Source organism: Scleropages formosus, chromosome 1, assembly GCF_900964775.1.
Source record: "Scleropages formosus chromosome 1, fSclFor1.1, whole genome shotgun sequence".
Classification (NCBI taxonomy): domain Eukaryota; kingdom Metazoa; phylum Chordata; class Actinopteri; order Osteoglossiformes; family Osteoglossidae; genus Scleropages; species Scleropages formosus.
This window is the reverse complement of record NC_041806.1, coordinates 32,756,847-32,781,900: the sequence shown is the minus strand read 5'-3', so window position 1 is coordinate 32,781,900 and position 25,054 is coordinate 32,756,847. Positions and strand designations below refer to the sequence as shown.

At 41.2% G+C, this 25,054-nt stretch overlaps 1 protein-coding gene across 1 annotated transcript in view; it reads left to right on the top strand.

Annotated features, from left to right (window-relative positions):
• The window catches only part of kif26bb (kinesin family member 26Bb), a 91,122-nt gene that overhangs the window by 41,081 nt on the left and 24,987 nt on the right, over positions 1-25,054 (top strand). The window contains exons 4-5 of the mRNA XM_018735255.2: positions 3,310-3,476; positions 15,821-16,004. Of these exons, the coding sequence (XP_018590771.1) occupies positions 3,310-3,476; positions 15,821-16,004 (351 nt within the window). The remainder of the gene's footprint in view (positions 1-3,309; positions 3,477-15,820; positions 16,005-25,054) is intronic.

The window sequence follows — 25,054 nt, the reverse complement described above, 5'->3', positions numbered from 1 at the left end:
TTTCAGCACTAGTTGTGCTGGAACAGCACCGCAGATGGGTGGGGAAGGGGGGGGGGGGGGGTGTTCCTATAGGGAAATGGGTGAAGTGGCTGCAGAGAAAGGAAGGGGAAAGGTGCCTTAATGATGATGAATGGGAGACCCACCTCACTTAAAAGGTGTATGTGTATGTGTGTGTGTGTGTGTGTGTGTGTGTGTGTGTGTCTCCGCTTCACTTGACTTGTGTGACACGTGGTCACCATCAACTTCTTTTTGTGCATTCGATGCAGGCAGACAAGTTCATTAGTCCTTCGTGGTAACGGTACAGTATACTTTGATTGGGACTGAAAAAGAGTACACTGCAGTACAAAATTATAATGTGGATAATTAAATACACACATAAATCACTTCACATTTTATTTTCTTACAAGTGGTCTTCCTATATGTATCATTATATACGTTTACAGTCAAAATTTAAAGGGAAGCAATACTTTAAATGTACTTCATAATGAAAAGCACCCCCTTTTGCATGTGTACTCTTGCAATGTATGCTTTAATGTAATAATGTAGTGTTTAACTTAATTTTTAACACAACGTTACTATTAAACAATTGAACAAGTGAGTACACCCGAAATGTGCTTTGTGCTGACCTACACTGAAAGCTTACAGATTTTCTATAAGGGATTTGAGTCAAGCTGCAAGTGACTGGAAAAAGGCTGCTCTTCCACAAGTGGGTGCCAGCCCACAGCTAGCGCCGTTCTTCGTCATACTTCATTACAGCGGTGTGGCAGTACATAACAACTCCTGAATCTCAGCTCCTTCCAATGCCCAAGCACTGAACGGCATAGTTTTTGTTTATTGTAGACAAAGAAGCATGTCTTATTCTAATAGCGCATGAAGCAAAACGCTCGATTATTTGTAAATATTTAATGGCTGGTGCAATGACCATAGTAAATAAAAATGACAGAAGTGTGGATGATGGGAATCTGGCTATTGGTAATGCCAGTATTAGTCTGTTAATGTTCATAATTCACTCTTTCTTACTGCTTGGAGCTCTGCAGAATACCGGTGAAATAAGCAAACAACTGCAAAAAAAATCCTACTGGGAAAGGATCAGAAGAAAAGCATTGGTCATGGTTCATTTCATTATTGGCTGTAACCATAAGTGTAGTTTACGTGTTTTTCTTTTCCTTCAACATGATTTATGCTGCTGGCAGCACTTCGTTCTGTAGCTTCCAAGTACAAAGTCTGAAAGAAGAGGATAGATTATTCCAGAATTCTATACATGGATGATTAAGAGCTTGATTGAAAACACAACCATATTCAATCATCCCAAATCATCAATCTTTGACAGAAATTATTCCAGACACATGCAAAAGAGAGGACTGAACAAGCAACAACAAACTATTCTGCTCTTTTGTCTGAAAAAACAGAAAAGGTCAAGTTTAACTCTGACAATGTACCAATCTCACAATCAGCTTTATCATGTAAACTCTTATCCTGTAATTTGTCTCATGATCTTTAAGTCAGTCATTCTGAAGTCATTACTGGAAATGAATGGAAGACTATAGTGCCTTAAAAGCAGCTGATAATTCTGGGTGGATTTGTAGGTCATTTACATCTGAAACCCTCCACCTTGAACTAGTTTGCATGGATTTATGACTCACTTGAGCATTTAGATAGAGTTTGGACTAGCATTTTGTCTCTCTCCGAAATTGTCAGGGTGGGAGAGATCAGTGAGGGACAGAGAACTGGACATGAGGAAGAAACTGTGGTTAGCATCATGGAGGCCAACATGGTGGTCCTCAGGTCTTTTAATAGGCTTGCTGACATGCTAGAAGACACGGAGACCCCCTTTTCACCTCTCTGATCCCTTCTTTTTGCTTTCCTCCTCCTGGGGTTTTCAACCTACCCACTTTAACTCCTTATTTATGCTTTAAAAACCCAGGGAGACATACAGATCCACAGAGTGAGGGTCAGTATGATTTACTACTTGGTCGCAGGAGGGGGTAATGCACACATCTAAGCTGGGGTAGTTGGTCCAGCATCCCTCTGCTCAGTATTCTCTTGACCTTGTTGCCTCCCTCTTACCTTCGATACTTCAGCCCAGCGTGGACAGGGGCCTATTGCATTGGACATGGAGCTCCAGATTAAGTAAAGAGGGGATTATGGTGCTGTCGCCCCTGGGATGTGTTGGCTGTCTGCTGAACTTGATCTGGACTCAGCAGCTGGAGACTGATTGCCTGTCTGCGTCACCGATATATGGGCCATTTATAAGTGACGGCTTGAAGCCAAGAGATACTTTTCTTGGTGTCAGAGACTTCACACATAATGTTATAATAGTATTAATGTGTCCTGTTGCAGCTACAGAGTGCACTGCACCTATGGAATCAGGAGATGGTCACGTTTCAATTGACTTACTCTTAACATAGAGTGTGAAAAACAGTCACCATGTTACCTTAGTCTTCTCCCAGTTTTACAGTAGTAACTTGTACTTACAATGGTCAGCTACTAATCAGAAATATACGGCGCTAACTGGCTCTCTGTCTTTCTGCTGGTCCTCATTGTGGCTTGGCTGTGTACAATCAGGTTGTTCTTTCAGAAGTATGTCATCACGCAGAACAAGAAAGTGTTCAACTAGTTTGTTCAATATTAAATTATATGTTTGTTTAAATGTCAAAATGAAATGTGTTATTTTTCAACTCTTGTGTATGGTGGATAAGAGGTAAGAGCATGCAACCACAGTCAAGGTTTTTGTTGCCCCAGTCTGTGTAACCATCTAGTACCTATCATGGACCTGATGATGTTAGTGTTGTGGGCAAACACAGAGCAGTGCAAGATACAAAGCCACTGTCTGCTCCATCTGCCTCCTACACTGTTTCCATATTTGGGCTGGCAAGAGCGATTTATTAATGGCCTACAGCCAAAGTTAACGGAGTGCAGCTTCTTTTCTAGCCTCTCCGGGTTCTCTTTCAGGGGCTGTCTTGCAAGCCATGTCTTTTCAAGGTTTTTAAATTCAGTTCTGTGGGCCCCGGTTCTTTCTTAAACATGTCAAACGTAATATTCAACGTCAGAAGTCTTAGATCTGGGAAAATAGGTCAGATTTAGGGTTTAGAGGAAGATGATCCTTGCAAAGACACAAATTCCCATCTTTGTGACATAACAGTGGTTGTAAGCACATGATGTACAATAGCATACTTTTGTTTTTCTGTGGAAGTTCAGTGTCACACCCAGTGAGCGCTGCTAATGAGCAGAGGCAGTGACCCGCACTATGTCATTCACACAACTTCTCCTGGATCCTTATGACCTCAGTGTGCTGCACTTCGCCTGCAGATCTCCCAGCTGGTTGCAGAGGGAGGCAGTGATGGACTGACAGAGGCCACTTTGAACCGCTACAATGCAGACCATCCGGTTCCACACAGCTCACCTGCCCAAAATGCTCCACCAGTCATCGCAGCACCCTCCAGTGGCACCTCTGCTGCTGCCTCTTTCTTTGCCAGGTCAGAACACTGTTCTCAAATGTCTGCTGAATACTGGTAACAAATGTTGCACTGGTGTAGTTTGCCTAACTATCCGATATTCACAATATTTAATAATGAAACTTATATTAGACCAGTTCCCTGGACACATCCCATGTTTCCATGTGTTTTTTTTCTCCTTGTCTTAGATGATGGAATTCAGAGTGTAACTGTACAGTCAATCTTATACTGTACAGCATCTCTGCTGTGGATTCTAATAGGCTGTAATGTAGCCGTACCTGTGATGTAAGAACAGCAAGCGTCATATTCACCACAAGCAGTGTGATCGCAAATTTGGTGTTAATGTAAGGTTCCTGTTATTAGTAAACCAGTTAAGAACGTATAATCTTTAGTTTCAGTGGTGTTGTCTATGTCTCATAGAGGCGGCTTAAAGTTCAGGTTCACTATGTATGAGAGATTTGACATCACAGGATGTGTCCTGCGGGTTTCTGAGCCGAATTTGCAGGCTCCTAACGGTGGTGCCTGAGGCCAGTGGTAACTGCCACAGCCAACACACAACTGAGAGCATCCCAGCAACAGCAGAATACCTTACATTGATCTAGTTGCAGGGCTGTCTTCACCCAGAGCGAGACAGCTGAAGAATCTGTTGCCCATAAATCAGAAGGGTTTATCCGTTACCTAATGCAGGAGCAAGAAGGTGGAAAATGCAGTAAAACGCTGTGGACTACCGGCTAGAGAGAGCTTCAGGAATGGAAACTTTGAATGGAAGGATGATCCTCCCTATAAATCCATCAGTTCACAGTAAATATATTTTCAAACCTGATTTGGAGTTAATGCACAACATAACACAGTGATATTTTTCCAGTAATTTTCTCTTTCCTCACTTTCATACCTAAATGTAACATAAAGCTTTAGAATGATTGTCCTGTAGGAATGGCTTTCTCTAGATTTTGACATCATGGCATTTGTATTTTTTGTAATGAGATCTAAGACATCACAGTGAAATTAAACCTTCAATTTACCACCCATGGTAACTTAATAAGATATAATAATATAATATAATATAATAATATTTTTCCTTTTCCTGGAACAGCCAAAATTGGTTTAGCCTCTACTGCTGTCATGAATGGATCCACCTGGTTAGCAGTAATGTTTAGGTATACTGTGGCATTCAAACAGTGCTCATTTGGCTCTATAGTAGATTGGACAGGCCTTTGTGATTTGCTTTCTTGTGTCCTGCCTATTTGCTTACAAAAGATTGACCATTCTGTTCTCTCTCATCATTAAGACATTTTTGCCCATGGACTGCTGCTGATTGGATTTTTTAACTTATCACACCCCCGTCTGTAAATTTTGACTCTGTTGAGCATGAAAATCCCCGAAGGGTGACCATTTTCTTGGCCATGCTGGAATTAAAATATTTGCTACCAACAGTCATGCAACATTCAAAGTTGCTTAGATCACATGGCTTGGCCCTTGTAATGTTTGCTTGAATAGCAATTGGTTTCTTGATCCTGTCTTATTGCTTTATGTCTTGAAGCAAAGCCTGGTGAGTTGCTGTTTTAAGGATGAGCTATATGTGGAAATGAGTAGATGTACCTAATAAAGTGGCCGATATGTGTATGTCTTTATTCTCTTTTGTTACAATACATTTGTTGTGTCTCTAAGTATGGCATTTGGCTGTCATAAGAGAAAATTGCTGTTCTTTTTCTGAATAATAGACATTTTTATTTTAGGTCCCATGCGAAAAAGGGAATATTATGTTGGTTCACCTTCCAAAATGAAATGTCTTCCTCTCTGGTTGGAGTTCCATCATCTCTACTGCCTAACAGCCTCACAAAATTATAAAAGATGACTTCACAAAAACAAATACAGATTCAACAGAGGGAGATGTTTCCTGAGGGAAAACTTTTATGCTGTTTGATACTAGTGATAGAACATGTTTTTTTTTTGTCATTTGGCAAAGAAATTTCTGAAAATTACTTCTAAATTAATGAGATTTATCTGGACAATATCCTCAATACTAAACAAACACATTTTTCTTTAGTGGATCAATCTGTTGTTTTCATTTCTGTTCCTCTAGTGATTATATAAGCTCAACTAAAGCAAAAGCAGTGAAGATTGTTTGACACTTTGGAATTCTCATATACAGATTGTGCATAACAAACTTGCTTTTTTTAAAAAGAAAAATGTGATGTTTTTTAGGCAATTTTTTCCTTACTTTCTTCTTCCTGGTTGAGAAATTTGCTCAAAAATGGCTTAATCAGCCAGCAGTTATCAGAAGGAATAAAGCTTATGATCCAGAAGGTTGAGGTTTCATATCCCAGAGGTGTATTGCTACTGCTGCCCCACCAAGACATGTGCAAGTGATGTAACAAACTGCAATACTGCTGCTAGTGCTCAAAGTACCTAAAGTGTAAAATATACATTGTGTTATTTTTATATGATATTCAACTTGAACTTCCATTGTGTACATATAGCCTAATTAAATATTTGCTGTGCTATTCAGATAATACTGTTAATTTCATACATATCATGTACAGCAAAGAATGTTTGTGTACTTTGTGCTTTATTAAGTTTTCAGGCTATAAAATGCATACATGCATGAGATTTTTATAGGTTGTCCACCTCTGACAGTGACTGTTATGGACTCAAAGTACACAGTAAGCATCCATCAGTATTCTCTGCCAAGGCTCAAAGCAGGAGGAAGTAAATCATGTGGATTTCAGCATCTTGGTCTGTGCCACTTTGCTCAGGGGTCAGTAGCTGTAATTCACCCTATGGTCAAAGGAGAGGGACTTGGGCTGTCGCTTTTCATCTACCCCCACCAGTCAACAAACCACATTAAGGCTCTTGGGTTCTTTGCTCATGCACCTGGTCCATGTCAGTTTCCGCTGTGTTGGGGCAGGAGTGATGCCTGGATTGCACTGCTCAATCTCTACTGTCCTCCTGAGAAGGTCAGCAAGGACAATGAGTTGCACCTTATCAGCCTCCTTTTTTGTCAGGAGTGCGTGACTAGATTTTGTTGTGTGCTCAATTTGGGCTTAGAGGGACTTGTAGTCTGGAGGCGATCAGTATTGTGAAGTATTTATTTTTGGCTGAGACACTCTCTGTTGCCTGTGATTCAGTAATCGTGGCATTTCCACCTTCTGCGCGAGGGGTGCACGGCTCCAGTCCTCAGGGACAACTGGAGTGTGATGATCAGCTCAATTATTTTGACAGTAAGTCACCTCAAGTGTTGTTTAAGTTGTCAAGTCAGTCAGACTGAAATGTGTTCTCTAAAACCAACAGGGCTCAGGTCCTCCACACGTTTTCTTGTCACCCCAGACCCATGCCGTTTCCCCTGCTCCGCAAAATGACTATGACCTTCATCAGTTCAGTCTTCTCTCTGTTGATTCTAATTCGTAGACGTCATCCTCAGCACTGCTCGGTCACAGACGGAGGTGGGTGTTATTGAGTTACGCTTACTCAGTCATCTGTTCTTCAGTAAATTTTTCAGTTTCTAAAGGAAAACTGTACTTTACCAAAAAAAAAATGTACATTACATTTGTTATTCTCTTTTTGTTACTTTTATTTTTGGTATTTAATGTTTTGACTTTCTTTCCTTAATTATTCGTAAACTTAATGAAGTCAGTGTAACCACAAACCATGATACCTTTTGTGCAAAACACTAGCCATAGTCGGTGTCAGCGACGAGGATGGGAGACAGGAGGTAGGGTTTGGACCCAAGTGCGGGTGTGTTTATTTCCGTGTAAAACACAGGGTCAAACAGTGAACGGAGGTCGGGGACAGGCGTGGGTCTTCCGAGGCGCGGATGTCGAACTCAGTAGACGGGTGAACAAGCAGGGGTCAGAAGCCAGGAGGATCAGGAACAATGAATAGGGAATAGGGTATTGCGAACAGACCGCTGAATCACAAGCCGTGGCGGCACTTCCTTTATACCCGGTCGTTCTGATGAGCAACGGGTGCGGTCGCTTGGCTTGCTGACGTGGGCATGACAGTCGGCTGTCAATCGCTGTCACATTTCTGGTGAACCATTAAAAATGTCTGCTTACTTCTTTTGGTGATTGTTTTGGCAAAGTTCACTAGCAGTGAGCACAGAGTTCAGTGTGGACCAATCAATCGGAATCGAGTTCATTTAGATCCAAGGAAGTGAACATTCTTAATATCTTGAATACAGTTATTTATTGCATTAATTTACATTAATACAACATGTTTTTCTTTGTATTATGCAAATTGTATGAGTTTAAAGGGCCTTCGTTTTGCAAAATGTTTTAAATATTTAAAATTTTTTGTTCAGTGAGCTGCTCCTGTTTTATAAATTTAAGTGTATGTGCTAACAAATGTTTTGCATTAATGGTTGAAAATACTCACCGTAAGTTAAATGCTTTAAAAGAGCTGTGAAAAATTATGTAGGTTAAAAACATTTTACTTAATTTAAATATACATAAAATATTATGCACTTATAATGACTGACCTTCATATATAACATAATGCATTTACTTACATTAATTACATTAACAGTTTTGCAGATGTTGTTGTGGGCTGCATTACATGACATAGCGGGCCACATGCAGCTCTCAGCCGCACCTCGGGCAATCTTGAGCGCTGTGTTTCTTCCAAGACTTCTGTTTTTTCCATGTTCAGTGATAGTTATCTTTCATTCATAAGAGTGTGATCCTATCTGTCTAAAGTACTGGTCAGATCACAAACACTGTAGCCACACCTGTATGCGGCTCCACCCCTACACCCCCAGAACCCCTCTCCTCTCTTGTTTACTCAGCCTTCTGAAATTGACTGCCACATGGCTGATCAGAGATTTCTTGATAGAACTGCTCATCCATGATGAGATGGCCCTAAGCCCATCTTTGTTCCTTACACAGTATGTACCAAATGGTGAGGAATGGGTAAGACCTCAGGTTTGAGCTGATTGGAGGAGAGAAAGCTCTGAATTTACAGAGAGTGACTGAAAGAACACCATGGGAGCAGACAGGTAGCCTACAGAAGCAGGAGGAACAGGAGCGACCTGGTGTTTTCAGTAATTCTGGTGTGTGTGGCTCAGTGCAAGGCAGTGTGTGTCTCTGTTTTCACAGAACATAGAAGAGTGTTGCTCTTTGTCTTTCTTAGGCATCCCTTCTTCTTCACCCTGGAAGAGAGGGTAAGGTGTGGAAGGAGGGAGGGGTGTCTCTGTCAGTACGATGACAGTGTCTAACACTGGCCTGTTAGGCGCTGCCCACTTCATGTTGTAATATCTGCTATGAAATGGTCTGGTTTCCTTCCACTGCTGAGTGTCTGATTGAAAGTTCTCCCTTTCTAAAAAACTCTGCTGAAAACACTAAGGAGCATCCCGCACATTAGCTTCATGCTTGTAAAGACATATCATAGCAATACTTCATATCGTTCACATACCATAGCTGTCATACATCAGCCCTTCCCCACCCTGCACACACACACACACACACACACACACACACACACACACACACACGCGATCGATGGCATGACTAAGCTGCTGGAATGGACTCATGTAGTAAGTGAGCACTTTCATTAGCTCCAGCTACGCTTAGAATATCTCATTGTCAAAAGAGTGAGCCTAATATATTCCACAAATATTTCCCCTGAGGGGCGTTCTGAGTGTGGCATATCACGTCACGTCTTTGCAGCGCATTATGCGCAAATTATGTATAAAACGGTTACAAAAACAAGATGCCAGAGCAGAGCACATAATTTTAATTTTTGTATTTATTTATCTGGCACAGTTACAACGAGTATGGTTAATGCTGCTGGAGGAGGACGATTTGTCCCGTGTTTTTCAGGGATTGCAGTGCTTCCACAACTCTGTGTGGGGTATTTAAAGATATGTGATTATATTTACTTAACATGAAAACCACAGATGGAGGCTGGGTCTGGGGCAGCTTGTGGTACTTATGAGAGAGGTCTGGAGGAATTTACGTGCGAAGCGTCGGCCACAGATTGCGTGTAATTAAGAAACCTGAAAACCAGACTTCAACTGTCATTGTTAGTCTTACAGCTTTAATTAGCTCTAATTTTTCAGTGAAAAATAATAAAAGATGTAGACATGAGAGGCAATTATTTAAAAAGGAAAAGATTCTCATACTTGGGTTATCTTGCAGTAACAGACATGTAATGCCATGAAAATAAGAATATTTTCGGCTGAACCATGATGACGGTACAATACTAATGTATCAGAGCAGAAAACTGTACAAGCATATACTGTAATAATTTAGCAGGAGGCTGTTACACTCAGTAGTTAAAAGGCAACTTGCTGTCTTGCGGCAGATCAAAGTCAAACATTACCAAATCAGGTCTAACATACCGTTTTGCAAAATTAATCTGTCAGTGGGTTGCAGGTAGGGAGGACAAACCACAACTGTTGTGCCTACAAATGCACCTTGCAGTGACTTTGCTCAGAAGAGATAAAAGGAAATGGGTCGAAACCATTTGGGCATTTAGCCCCATATCATGCACAAGGCCCTTTCCAGTGATCACAATTAAGGCATGGTTCCATCCATTTTAGCATGAAAGTGTGAAAAAGGAAGATATGTGACTGTGCCTTTACGCAACACCCATTCCTGCCCTGGAAATTTTGTCTGGACAGAGCTGTTATCATTCATTGGAAAATTATTATTATTTTTTTCCGTTAAACATGTTTGTAGTTGTCAATAGTTTTTTTGGAAAATTAATAGCGTTCGTAAACCAAATTTTATTTTTTTCCAAACCCTGATTTTCTGCCAGGGCACAGAGGGCAACTGAATCACAGCATATCCCTCAGATCCCCAACCTCTTTTCATATTGCCATGTCAGAGCTTCAATTGTTGGATTACCATCACCATGAAGTGTATCACCAGCTCATATTTGCAATGAGATATTATTACTCCTAACTGTTAAGTGCTTTATTATTAAACCACAACACCTTCAGCACACATTTTCCAACACTCAAAACTTCTTTTCAATTAACGAGTACTAACAGAGCTTTAAAACGTGCTCAAACAATGGTGTGTCCATTCTTCTAGTCCCTACTCATCATGTGAAACATCAGATGATTTCTCGCTATTGTAAGCCAATACATTAACACTACATTTACATTTATTCATTTAGCAGACGCTTTTCTCCAAAGTAACATACGTCTCAGTACAGTCCTACAGAACCCTAACACTCAATGTAGAGGTGTGCATTATGCATTTGTTTATGTTTGTACCAAAAGAAAATTAGCATGATTAATATTTATTTGCTATATAGTCCAATATCCTGTTAATGTCAGAAAGTGCAAGAAAAACTATAATGAGATTTATATGATGTACACACTCTGCTGGTTTACTATGAAATGCAAGTATATCATTTTAATGATGCGTAATGATGAATTTTTCCCAGATAAAAATATTATGTAAGAAAAAGCAATATTTGCGGGTTATTAAAGATGTCTCCTGTGGAATTTGAAATTACATACTTCTTGGTAATCCTAGACTAGTGGGACTGTTATAATTTTAACATCTAATGATGTTCTTTTCATTTGTGCTGCAGTACTTTCAATGCTTTATATGCCCTAATAGTTTTACTGGTGAAAGAATGGAAATCAAGGTGTGTGTTAGACCAGATTTTTGGGTATGTTTGTTACTTGGACTTGAGTTGATGTCTAATGATTTCTCCTGCAGAGCATGAGAGTGTCTATTTACACTCTTGCTCTAGTACCAGTTTAGGCTAATATGCTTCAATATGAGGGTTTTATTTATTTTTACGGTACCAGTCAAAAGTTCGACTAAACCTGCAGGTTTCACCAGACATCAGCCAGTGTATCTTCCCAGCCCTTCTGCATCAATTTCTAGAGATTGGATGACAGTAGCATTTCTATCACTTTTCTGTCCAGTTTGTCCCCGTGAAAGTATTGCTCAAACATTTGACTGGTACTGTACTTTTATGTGTGAGCATTATAATAAACATACATAGACTTTTGAACTGGAGAATTTTGGTTTACACTTATTTATTTAGCTGGCACTTTTCTTCAAAGCAACTTCCAATGAGCTCTTTGTAGCATTATCAGGCCACACACCTAATTCACCGTGGTGACTTACACTGCTAGATACACTACTTACAATGGGTCACTCATCCATACATCAGTGAAACACACTCTCTCTCTGTCACTCACACACAATGGGGGAACATGAAGAGCATGTCTTTGGACTGTGGGAGGAAACCCATGCAGACATGGGGAGAACATGCAAACTCCACACAGACTGAGCAGGGATTGAACCCATGTCATCTCACACCACCCAGGCACTGTAAGACAGCAACATTACTTGCTGTGCTGCCTGGTTTGCATAGCTGAGTTTAGAAGCTGGAGGAATCAAGACTAAAACCTCCTATAATAGTTTACATTTATTTGACAGTTTTTGCCAAACCAAAGCAACTTACAGCATTAAGCGACTTAATTATTTACAGGAGCAATTTAGGATAAGCACCTTGCTCAAGGGTACTTGAATAGGTAAAATTTGAACTGGCAACCTTTAGATCCAAAGACACCAGCGGTGACCACTATGGTACCAGGTCCCCCTGGCTAGTTTACTAGTGTGCAGTTCATTCTCATTTGGTTTTCTTGTCTTTCTCCCTCTCCTCCACTGCATTCATTTCTTCACCAGAGCAGTGATGTACCCCGTAGCATGAAATGCGTAGGTGGGAGGTGAGGGGGGACCGGCTGCTCAGGTGTGGGTGACGCAATGCTGCACAACAGTCAACTGTTTCAGGCTGTTGCCCCCAGCCCACACTGCCACCCTAGACCACTCCTCGGAAACGGGATAGAAGAGGTGGGGAATGAGTGGAATTTCAGAATTCTTAACTTGGTTCAAGGATTTTTCACACTGCATCTTCCCCTTCAATGAGATGGCATATGGGAGCAGAATGGAACATAGTGCACTACTGGAGGTGGCAGTAAGCTCTCACAGAGTGATGGACAGAGGAGTGCTGTGAGTAATCCAATGCACAGTCTGACTATGACTAATACGCACTGTGACTCTGCCGCCTAACATGGATTTTAACTGCGAAGATCTGCAATGCAGATTTGATTGCTGTTTTCTCATTGTGTATTAGATGCAATGATGCCGGCCCTTCATTTTCTGAAAACTTTATGAAAATCTGTAGGAAATACCTGATTAAGCTGTAAACAAATTACTTCACAGAAATCATTTTGAATGACTACCTATTAGCCTTCTTAAGAGTAAGTATCATGCTAACCAAGCAGTTCTCTGTAGTGAAATCATATCTTTAACATATTGAGGGCAATATTTCTGAAACTGGTAGCACATGGGTGGTGCAGATATGAGAATTATGGGAACTTTGAAAGCCTTCTCTGCCAGATCATTAAAAGTAAAAACTTTCTGGTCAGTGTGAAACCCAAGAGAAATTTGCTGGACAGCTAGACAGCCCAGTTTCACAAGAAGTAATGAGTGCCATGATTATTACCTTCCTTTGCATTTGACATTTTTTTGAGGTTTGCTGAAATTTTCTTAAACACTTGCAGAAATGTTTGAATACTGTGTAGGAGACACACACATCTATCTATCTATCTATCTATCTATCTATCTATCTATCTATCTATCTATCTATCTATCTATCATGTTCGGCACGTATTAATTGATGCTCACATCTCAGACCAAACCTTCAGAAACCAAACAATAATATTGGCCTGTGTGCAGGGAATGCAGCTTGCACATGTGCATAGCTGTATATTCAAGTGTACCGTGTATATTCTGCAACATAAAACAACTTGGACAAGATGAGAAATGATCACTTTTTAATTTAAAAAATTGTGCCATGTCGGGTGTGCTGGGTTTTGTTAGTGACCGGATGTGGCATTACGGAGTATACTTATGGTGTGTTTTATTAAAAACAGGAGCTTTTGGTAGCAACCACATTAGTCCTGGCTCGGGAGTGCGATCACCCCTGTCCTTCGTCCATCCATTAAATGCTATGGCTGCACCTGAGCCTTGTCTCTTAATAATACAATCCAGGAGATGGAGGTTGCCACACTCCTGTATGTCACTAATAATACAGGTTTTAAAATTTATTATGCAACTCTGGTGGTAGTGTGCTTTAATGTATAAGGTGTTATTCCAAGGTGGGGGGTGCGGTGGTGCAGTGGGTTGGACCACAGTCCTCCTCTCCGGGGGGTCTGGGGTTTGAGTCCCGCTTGGGGTGCCTTGCGACGGACTGGCGTCCCGTCCTGGGTGTGTCCCCTCCCCCTCCGGCCTTACGCCCTGTGTTACCGGGTTAGGCTCCGGTTCCCCGTAACCCCGTATGGGACAAGCGGTTCTGAAAATGTGTGTGTGTGTTATTCCAACACATTCGTATTAAAATAATTATGTATTGCCAGGTATGGGACCTCAGTAGATGTGGGATGTCCCATAAATCATGTGGTCTGTCTGTCTATATTGCTCTGTTACTATTCTGTTTTTCTTTAAATGCAAGCTGGGTGGACAGAGCAAAAACATTGTTTACTGTCTTATCATTATCATTTGTGCCACCTTCCAGTGTATTTTTCTGCTTCTACTGTATCTGTAGGTTCAGTGTAAATTATTCAAGTCCTTGATGTCCCGCATTATTTCTATGGAGAAAAAAAAATCAGAGACACAATGACCAGAATAATGTACTTTTGGCTTCTTTGAAAACCTCAGCAACAGTTCTCACGGAATACCACAACTTGAATTTAGTGTAAGTACAGTCCTGCCCAGCTCAGTCTCCCTGTGGGGTATTTCATTGGTCTAGATTTGGTTTTGAAAGTGTTTCTATGAGAACACACATTCTCTTCCCCCGAAGCAGACGACGGGTTCCCCTGGGAGAGACTGCAGGATGCTGAGAGTATTTCAAAATGCTGTTAAAGAGTTGACTCACGTATCTTGCGGGCAGAGATTAATGCGGTATGGTACGTTTCTGTTGATTCACTGTGCACATTTCTTATCCATACTGACAGGGGCTTTAATATCACTAATCACCTTGGTTATTTGGACAGTATTGTGTTTTATTCTTGGGGGGTCCGTTGCAGTGTCCTTTGCTTTAATCCACAATGGAACAAGGCTTCCAGTACATTTGAACATCACGGACTGGCACTCACAGCTAGTTGTACATTAACCCAGCTGTGACATCCATTCAAAACAGTTGCGCTAATCTTTAGTTATGTCATTTCAATTTCAGTCTTGCAATCACTGAAATTTTAGGTTTTCAGTCCTTTAAAGATTTACGGGGGGGTCTTTAGTGACATCATCTTTGGAGCGGTTACCTTTGGATCTGAAGGTTGCTGGTTCCATCCCCGCCTCTGGCTGAAATGCCCCTGAGCAAGGCGCTTGCCTTGCAATTGCTCCAGTACCTTCGCCCAGCTGTGTGACTGGGTGACTAGTTGTAGCCCTGTAATTAACTGGTGTCCCATCCAGGGTGTTCACCCATCCATTCAGCCTTGCGCCCAATGTCACAGGGATAGGCTCCAGCGCACCGCAACCACTGCTTGGGACAAGTGGTTCTTGAAATTGGTTGGTTGGTAAATATTTATGGGCAGCGCAGAATTTTGTAAAGATATCTAGGTAGATTTCTACATAAACTGCTGCTACTGTGGTCTTTGGCTTTTTCAGTAATGAGTACAGTAAATCATCCTACAGGAGCAGAAGTTGCAGGAGGAGAAGAAGGGTACAGTGCTGTAGAGCAGGCGAGCGTGACGAAGGCTGTGCAGATGTCCCTCTACTCCCCAGAGAGCAGTTACTGAAAGTTATGTTGAAAACCATCAAGGACACAAAGTGTTCATTAAGATTTTTTTAAAAAAAAAAAAAAACACGCCATGTTAGTCCATTAGGAAACAACAGAGAGAATACCAGCACGGTGTTGAAATGTGACTTGCTGTATGACTAATAGGTTCTTGTTGACTGAAGTGTGTATTGGAGGAGGTTCATTCGTCTTGGAAATGTACAATCAACAGTGTTGGGTGCAGATGGAAAAACACACACACACACACACATTTTCAGAACCGCTTGTCCCATACAGGGTCGCGGGGAACCGGAGCCTACCCGGCAACACAGGGCGTAAGGCCGGAGGGGGAGGGGACACACCCAGGACAGGATGCCAGTCTGTCACAAGGCACCCCAAGCGAGACTTGAACCCTAGACCTGCCGGAGAGCAGGACCCAGTCCAACCCACTGCGCCACCGCACCCCCCGATGGAAAAACAAAACACAAAAAAAAAAGAGCAAATAAATTATAAATGTCCCTTCACTGCTGTTTGATGTTAATTATTAATTTAGGCAATATAAATTGCTCCATTTTCAGTTTTTTTGATTACACCGTGATGATGTGCTACCTGCTTCTTCACAGAGCGGCACAGAAGCTGAACCTGTCTTCAAAGAAGAAGAAGCCTCGAACCACACCTTCACCTGCATGTGATCCGCCCTCCTTCCCCACCAACTTCAGTGGGATCCTGCAGACCTCTCCACCCCCTGCTCCACCCTGCCTTCTCCGAGCTGTCAACAAGGTCAAAGACACCCCTGGACTGGGCAAGGTGGGTTTCCATTCCACACCATATCTAACTCGAAAGGGTTGCTCATTTGGTTCAGTACTTTATGCTACTGATGCTGCCCTTTGGTTCCCTAGAAGCTCCTCTGATTTAAAGTCTAGACTCTTAAATAGTCAGATATTTTTACTGAAGTTAACAAATCTAAACATTCTGCAGTGAGATCATTACATCAGGACCTTAACCATTTCTTTTTCCTTTTGCTCAACTCCCTTCAAGCACAGCTTTATTTCGTACTGTGTCTGCTCTTCCACTGGTTCAGTGAATGTCTTATTAAGGTGTATCTTAGTCACATGATGAGGATATTTCAGTTTGGCCGTGACTGCAGGAAACTCAAACGAAGAGGAAACATTAGAACATGAAAGGAGGCAAACAGAAGACAGCTGAACTCGTCCTTCAACCTGTCTAAAACATCCTTAGTGACCCTGCGTTGAGTGTGAAGGTCATCCAGCCCAAAGCTTTGCATGGCTGCCTGCCATTTACTCCAGGCCCCGGATGGATCTCAGTTATGTGCAGCAGTGGTGATAGGAAAGAGGTGTGTGCCTGCGTGTGTGGCTTTGTATGTATGTATGGTGTGGTTCTGTTGTATTGATCTATCATGTAATAGCTTTTTAAACTCTCCTTTCTTGCATTTCTAATGGAACTGGGACTGCAGAGTAAAATGAGCATGCTGTGAACATGCTATTTCACAAGGAGTCAACAGTTGCATCTTTGAAACAGTAGACGTAGCATTGCTTAAGTGAATAATAGCTTTTTAAGCCATTCAGCTTTTCAGTTCACTTCAGTTCCATTTACAGAGCCCTTCCGAACATACTGTACTGCCTTAGAACAGTATAAATACAAAGAGCCCAGAAAGAAAGTACATTGCAATCAAGATGTACATTTTGACACAAGGGCAGGGAAAACCCTAGAAAACAAAGAGAAGAAATAAAGCTGCTAAGAAATAAAAAGTTCTTAAGGCCATCTGCCTATCAGTATGTAATTAAGAAAAATTCTGAAAGTTTAATGTTTAATAAGCAGTGCCAACCGGGTGGTCATCTGGCCTCGCCTTTTCTGAATCTCAGATGAGTGTTCAGTGGGTTAAGAAATGCAAACAAGATGGATTTTCAGGTTTCAGCATTGCAAAGCTCCCCCCAGGCATGCTGGTACCCTTGAGAGTCAGAGGGTGGATAAATACGGTTAAAGCACATAACAGAAAGCCTCACCACCAGCAGCTGATTTATTTAACAGTACATTTCCCAAGAAAGGCTGCATCCTGTGGCGGAAGAGTGCTTTCTGGCTCGTATGTGCTAATGAGTTCGGATAAACAAGTCGGGACCAAACCCTTCCAAGGCCTGGAACACAATAAGACTTTCAAGTCTGTCATAAACTTTACTGGGAGGCATTGGAGGGTCTTAAGAGCTGACATAATATGATTATATTTCCTGGTTCTTCTTGTTATTATACTCGCTGCAACATTCTGAATTTGTAAAATGGCAAGAGTGATGTTTGGACTCACTGACAGTTCAAATAGTCAACTTAGTTGTAGAAAAATGTAGGAAAGATCTGAATCTTGAATACAAAGAAATCTGGAAACATGTCCTTGACAAACAATTCACATGAATTTTAAAAGATGAAACGTGGTCCGAATGCCTTAATTCCTAGCTAAGTCTGCAAAGGCGAAGTTTAAATCCCTCAAGTTAATAGCTTATTTCCCCTAAGCAAGAGGACTTAGAAACAACGGTTTAGTTCAAGTGCTTTTAAGGCTGACAAGTGTGTCTGCTGTAATTCCTCAGTCAGTTTCAAGATTGATGTATGGTATACACATGATATAGCCTCCGTCGTTTATCTGCATATTTATTAACTGATCCATTACATCAGACATTGGTAATGCACTTTATGAACTGCTGTCTTTTATATTTACATTTACATTTATTCATTTAGCAGATGCTTTTCTCCAAAGTGATGTACATGTCATAGAAAATACAATGCCTGCATTACATCAGAAGAAAGAGAGACATTAGATGCAGATGTTTGATACTTAAGTACACGCACTTTGTTTCTTTCCACCATATGCACCAATGTACATCATGCAACTAGCTGCAAAAAATTTTATCAGAAAAAGCAAGATCACAAAACATAGCTCAGATGCCTAACACATAGCTCATGCCCCAAGGTTCCACAGAGTTTGCCCTAAGTTTGTCTTAATGTTCATGCTGTGAACCCCGGGGCCAGTGTGTGTGTGTCTGGAGGGGATGGTGTTGACTGAAGAACCATGGTGTATGCCTGTTTCTTCCCTCTTTTTAACAGATGATCCCGGTCTCAGTACGTTACCCTCCTGACTCAAACATTCCTCACTGATGTCTTTCATGGTCATCCACTTTACCAGTCTCTTTGAATGCTTGTTGCCTCCCTGAGCCCCTGTTTGAAAACATCTATTGCCAGAGGAGAGAACAGATTCTTCCCAACAGCTGTCATTTCATTGAACTGACTATAGGCCTCGCAGTGATGTCCACATGCCCACTGTTTAAAGCAATGTCTATCAATCATTCTGAAACAGATCTTCACGCTATACCTTTTCTAAATCTTCAGCTTTTTTACACTGCGGATTGAGAACGTCTGGAGGAAACACAATTGTCGCAATTAAGATTGTGGGGTGGGGGGGGCACTACCTGAACAAACTCAGTATTTTATAAAAAAGATAACTATAGTAACAGAATAGTGCAAAATAGCTAGTATATGTTCTGTAAGTGACATTATCGACCTCAGGTACTGTATACTGTCAGCCCCAGGTCTTCTAAAGACCTGTGAATTTATGACAGACATACATTATTGTTACTCTGTTCAATCTTTCTCAGTTTCTAACAAAAAATAATTTTGATTTTCTGTAGTCAAACCCCATTCGGGGGGTGCAGTGGCAAAGCGGGTTTGGCTTGTGCCTCCTCTCTGGTGGGTCTGGGGTTCAAGTCTTGCTTGGGGTGCCTTGTGATGGACTGATATCTTGTCCTGGGTGTGTCTCCTTCTCCTCCATCCTTGTGCCCTGCATTGCTGGGTTAGGCTCTGGCTTGCCGTGACCCTGCTTGGGACAAGCAGTTTCAGACTGTGTGTGTGTGTGTGTGTGTTTGAGAGAGAATTTTATTTATGAGCTTATTCACAAGAAGAGGAAGCCTTTCCACAATAATATTCCCACTATACCTAAAATTAAGGCTATAACTGCATGATGATAATATGATAAAAGTTTGTTTTCCTCCTATTGAGTCTCATTATTCTGGTAAAAAGTCACCACATTTCGATGATAATTTCAGGATTTTTGCTGAACCTTCTGTTATCTCCCATGAGGCCTTTCTCTCCCTTATGCCTGACTTGTCTATTACTTGAGAGTTGTCCGCAATGCCACTCGCAGACTAGTCTCATCAGCTGCCTTGGCAAATCACCCTCCAAGCACAATCAATTTTTAATGTCTTATTTCTAATAAGACAGAGATATAATATCTCAGTAAAAGCAAGAAAGCTTGTGGTATAGAAATTCAATATTCTTTGTGTCTTTTCCTTGGAACGTCAATTACAATTTAACTTCGATTGGCCTTGCTTCGCTTAGTTGTGTGACAGATAATAAATGGAAGCCAAGGCACAAGGATCATTACAAAGTGCAACTTTTTTGAAAATGATCTGTGGTGTTATACAGTATGTAATGGTATATTTTTTTTTTACATTATTTCAGTTTGACAAAAACAGACCCTTCAAACATGACAGTGGAAATATTTTAATAACCTGAAAATAAAATACTGAGTGTGTTGTACTGTGAAAGTTTATATCTGTGGTACTAAGGATGTGTGACTGCATTTATGTTACATTAATTCATTTAGCTGATGCTTTTCTCCAAAGGCACTTACAAGTATTTACCCATTTAAAAAGCTGGGTAATTTTTACTGGGGCAATTTAGGTAAGTACTTTTCTCAGCTGTACAAAAGCTGGAGGAGGGGTGTGGTGGCACAACAGGTTTGGCTGGTGTCCACTCTGTGATGGGTCTGGAGTTCAAGTCCTGCTGGGGGTGCCCTCTAATGGACTGGCATCCCACCCAGGGTGTATCCTCTCTAGCCTTGTGCTTCTGGGATAGGCTCCAGCTCACTGCAACCCTTCTTGGGACAAGTGGCAAAGGCTGTAACCACTACACTACCAGCTGCAACGGGACCATTTTTTGAGTTACAAAACCACCAACATTTCACACTGTTTCCATTTAAAATGAGTCTTCAGTTAATTGTCTTTCAAAGAGGGAGACTCATGCCTGCATCCTGTATTCTGACCAGCGAGTCTCCTGTCTCCTGTGGCTGCAATGTGCAGCACTGGGTGTTTACATCTCCTTTCAGAGCAACCTTTGTATTATGGGCCCTTGCGTGTCCCAGGGGTGTCCGGTGTAATTAAGTTTCACTGTAATTAGGTAGCCAGCTCTGGGACAGACACTGAGCGACTGTGCACTACCTGTTTGTTATCCAGATATAAAAGGCACAGGTCAGATAGAGGCAAGCAGTTAATTGTTTTAACAAAATCACATTATTGAATTTAAATTTATAAGCACAGCTGTTTAGGAAGCTTCCTGGAACTGGAACATATGTATTGACTTTGGACGTGCAGCTTAAGAGACAACAATTTACGAGTATAAAGGATTTATTGGTATATTTTGAAAAGCATTGATACGAATTTGGTTCTTCCTTATGTTTCATTCACCTATTTAATTTGTCATCCACGTCATGGCATTTCTCCAGTGGATAAATCTGTAACCCTGAACTGATGTGTGTGACACCCCAATACATAAATCTTTTCAGTGGGAGGTGTTTGTTTTTCAGGATTCAGACCTAAAATGTAAATTTGCCCTGTGTTTCAGTAAAAACCATACTGGCAAAGATTAAGATGCGTTTTACATTGAAATAGTCAGAAATGTTGTTCTTTTGCTCTACCCTTTGCATGATTAATCTCATCTTGATAACTGACAGTGCAGCCCTGGGATATTCTGGATGACATTATATGAAGAATAATTTAAAATGTAATGTGCCAACAAATAACAGACCAAAAAAAAACTTTTTAGCAAATAATTTAAAAAAGTAAGATCACTGATGACTCTGTGTCTCATCTTTATTGGATTATTTATTCAGCTTTTTAACTCTTTGCTTTTCTTCGTACGATCTTAGTTGTTGAAAGTCACTTTGAAGTTATAATATCTCTTACAAGTAAGTATTATATGCTTGTCATTTGTATTATCTGTAACTTTTAAATGCATGTAGGACATGGAAAGGAAAATGCTTACTATAGCAAAGTAACAAAGTACTTTGAAATTTAAAAAAAAACCCAGTTCTATTAACTTGGAAATGTTCAGTGCACTTTTAGAGGAACTCTGACTTTAGAAATTTTGGTTGAAATGAAGTGTGAATACTGGCATGTGGGGTGTACCGTCCCTCAGCCTTGCTTGCAGTGACTCTGGGAATGACTGCAGACCACTGCAGCTCCCGATCAGGGCAAGTGGTTATTGAAAATGGTTAGGTGGATGGAATAAATTTAAATTTATCCAGACATTGTATTGTACCATGCATCTCAATTGCCTCCAAATAAACTTAACAGCTTTGAATTTTCAGCATTAGTGCCTTCACACAAGCTTCTGTCACATTAAAACTTTTGGTGAAGATCCTGATGTAGCCTATTTTTACCCCATTCCTTTCAACTATCCCTACTGTAGATCAGAGCTGAGATTTGCTAGTATGAGTATGAAATGATCACCCCAGTAACAGTGTTTAATGGGAAAACAGCAGTCTTGAGAAACCCACAGAACACACTCAGCCCTCATGTCTAAGCATCATGCATGGTTGGCTCTTCTTGCATATAAACAAGCTTTCCTTTGAGAAACACATTATTCATGACTTTTCTGCAATGAACACAGACATGTAGTATGCCATGTCAGTAGGATCCATCCATGCTGTCTTCTGACTGAGGCCTGCAGCATTATGGATACTTTGCAGTTAGGGGCTGATTCATGACCAAAGCATTAATGGATCTGACTTTTGGCCAAACAATGACTTCAGTCACACCACTTGAGCAGTGAACATCTGTGGTCCAGAGAGGTGGAATGGTAAACCTCAGGCTGAAACTATGAAAAACAAAATGGTCCAGTATGAAAAAGTCCAGGACAAGTCTGATCCTGTGTGTGACCTTTGCATCAGTTCCTCTCAACACTTAAACAGTACCAAAGTAAAGATGACTGCACCCTTAGCTGCAGAAATAAGAGGTAGTGAAACAATTCAATTATTGATGTCATAGAACTAGTGTATGAAGAAGTCCAAAGGTGGCTAATATCTGCAGTGGGTTGTGTGAGGAAACTAACTTCCATCCACACTTCTTTTAAATCTAAAGTAGTCCACACATTGCAGATGGGGTCCTCAATCCTGGACAGACTCCTTCACATGACCTGTATAAAAGCCTTGATACCCTGTGTTGTGTTTTGATGGTATACTTGAAAGGTCTGTTTTACATTTTTCTTTTTTGTAAGAATGGCTCTGCAAAAATAGATTCCACCTTCTAGGGAAGTAAGTTCACATTTCTCTTGTTACAATGACCTGTTTTAGACAGAATTCTAAATCACAGCCATGTAGGGCATCTGTCTCTTGATGCGAAAGGAACATTCAGCTCTGTATGTGGCCTTACTCTCTCTTAAAGTGAATTGACTCCTGAATAATTCACTCTTGAATAATTCAGTGCTCGTAAATATAACCAGAAAGATGGTCAATAAGTGGAAAATGGATGCAGCCAGCTTTCAGCTCAGCTTTTACCATTTGACTATATGATTTTGTGATTCATGACCCTTCATTTGTCGAGAAAAGAAAGTACAGACAAATGTGTTTTTAACAGAGTTAAGCTGTACAAAGTTTTGCTTTTCTTGAATTCATTTTTTAAAATAATAAAGCCCAGATGCACATTTTTGCTGCAAATGCTTTTCGGGGTCAACACCCCTCCAAACACACACACACACACACACACACACACCTTTTCGGAACCGCTTGTCCCATACGGGGTTGCAAGGAACCGGAGCCTACCCGGCAACACAGGGTGTAAGGCCAGAGGGGGAGGGGACACACCCAGGACGAGACACCAGTCCGCCACAAGGCACCCCAAGCGGGACTCGAACACCAGACCCACTGGAGAGCAGGACCCGGTCCAACCCACTGCACCACCACGCCCCCTATCTCCTCCAAACAAAGGAATGGATTCTGCTAATCATTCAATTTTTTTTGAATGTGTAGCCAAGAGTATTATCTCATCCTATGGAAAGTGGGTATGGAAGATGAGGAGTGCCATGTAAAAAGCAACTGAGTAATCGCCACACACACACACACACACATTTGTCCCATACAGGGTCATGGGAAACCAGAACCTAACCTGGCAACACAGGGCAAAAGGGGACATACCCAGGACAGGACACCAATCCTTCACAAGGCACCCCAAGCAGGATTCAAACCTCAGACCCACCACCGAGCAGGACCTGGTCTAACCCACTGCGCCACTTCACCCCCATCCTGAGTAATCCATCAATCACTCATTTAAACTGAAAAACTTGGAAACAGTACATCAAATGATAGAATAAGTGGAAAAACAATAAAGCAATCTGGTCCTTTGGAATTTGGTTAGAATACACACTGTCTGAAACCTCAAGACCTTTATTCCTTCCAAGTATCTGTACAAACAGCATGCTGGGAGGCAACTACAAAGAGAAGTTCTGCGAACAATGCATCTCTATACAGTATATATATATGCGTTATACTATAAGGAAGGGTGCATGAATACTCATAAGTGGAAAACTATCAAAACAGAGCACCAGTGGTGGGTGCTTAGTGAGTACATAGGGTGAGTGCTGAAACAGTTTGTATGAGACAAGTGGCAAGTAGGGCATTGATTTGCAGAGCAGAGGGGTCCAGGGGACGGCAGCCTTGGCTAGGTAAGAGCAGTCCCATGTCATGCACAACATGATTCCATTGGACAAAAGACAAAACATCTGCTTCATCATTAATTTTCTATTGCAAAAGAAAATAATCAGTGCATCAATAAGCAAATTATTAATGAACGTAAAACAATGAATTTCTGCACAAATTAAACCTTGCATTTCCTATTTTGCTTTTCATATTTGAACATTGCTTTGGTATTAATACTGTACTACTGCAGTGCCTACTGTATTTGTATTTACCTTTTTTGTTTTACCTTTTCCTTTTTCCATTTTACAATTTTCCAGAAGCTTTTTAGTTTGCTTTTCCTTTCCCTACAAGCAACCGGGAGTGCCATGAATCTCATGCAACCAACAACTGGACCCACCCCCATCACTCTTCTCATCCATCACCTCTTCCTCCGTGCTGTGATGCAAACAGCACTTTGAAGTAGCAAACCTTAGTTTGTTAGCAGTAATAAACCAAGCATCCAATAAGAAGATGCCTCGATAGATCAGGCCGACAATACCAACAACAAAAACATGCAGTCCTCAATGAGCTCTTGTCCTCTACAGGTGGCTAGATCTCAGAGGGCAGCTAATGAGTAGTTTGTGTGCTACATGCTTTTACTTTTAGTTAAAAGTTTGCAGAGGCTGACACAAAAAGCAGATACTGTGGACAGAGCATGCTGGAAAATGTATAAATGATGAGTGCTGCCTTGCAATCAGAGCTGCAGAGGTGCTGTGGTCTAGCCTCAGGGAGGTAGGTCATCAGCAAGAGGCTGGCCTGACTGGAAAGATCCTGAGTCAGGGGCTGGCATTGAAATGTGGCCTCCCACAGCAGTGCAATTACCTCTATGCCCAAGCCATGGAGAACAAGGATGACTCCACATGAAGGAGAAATGAGTCACAGGAAGCGATTAGCTTGATAAAAGCTCATCAATGTGAATTTCCAGCTTATAGTCTTGGTCCTGACGGGAACTTTGCAAGTCGTAAATTCTGCATTTTGTTGGCTGTGTATTTTTGAGGCCGTCGTAAACTGACAAATTCAGTATTATCAGTTCTTAGAATACAATTTCTGGTGTGGAATGCCCTTCCAC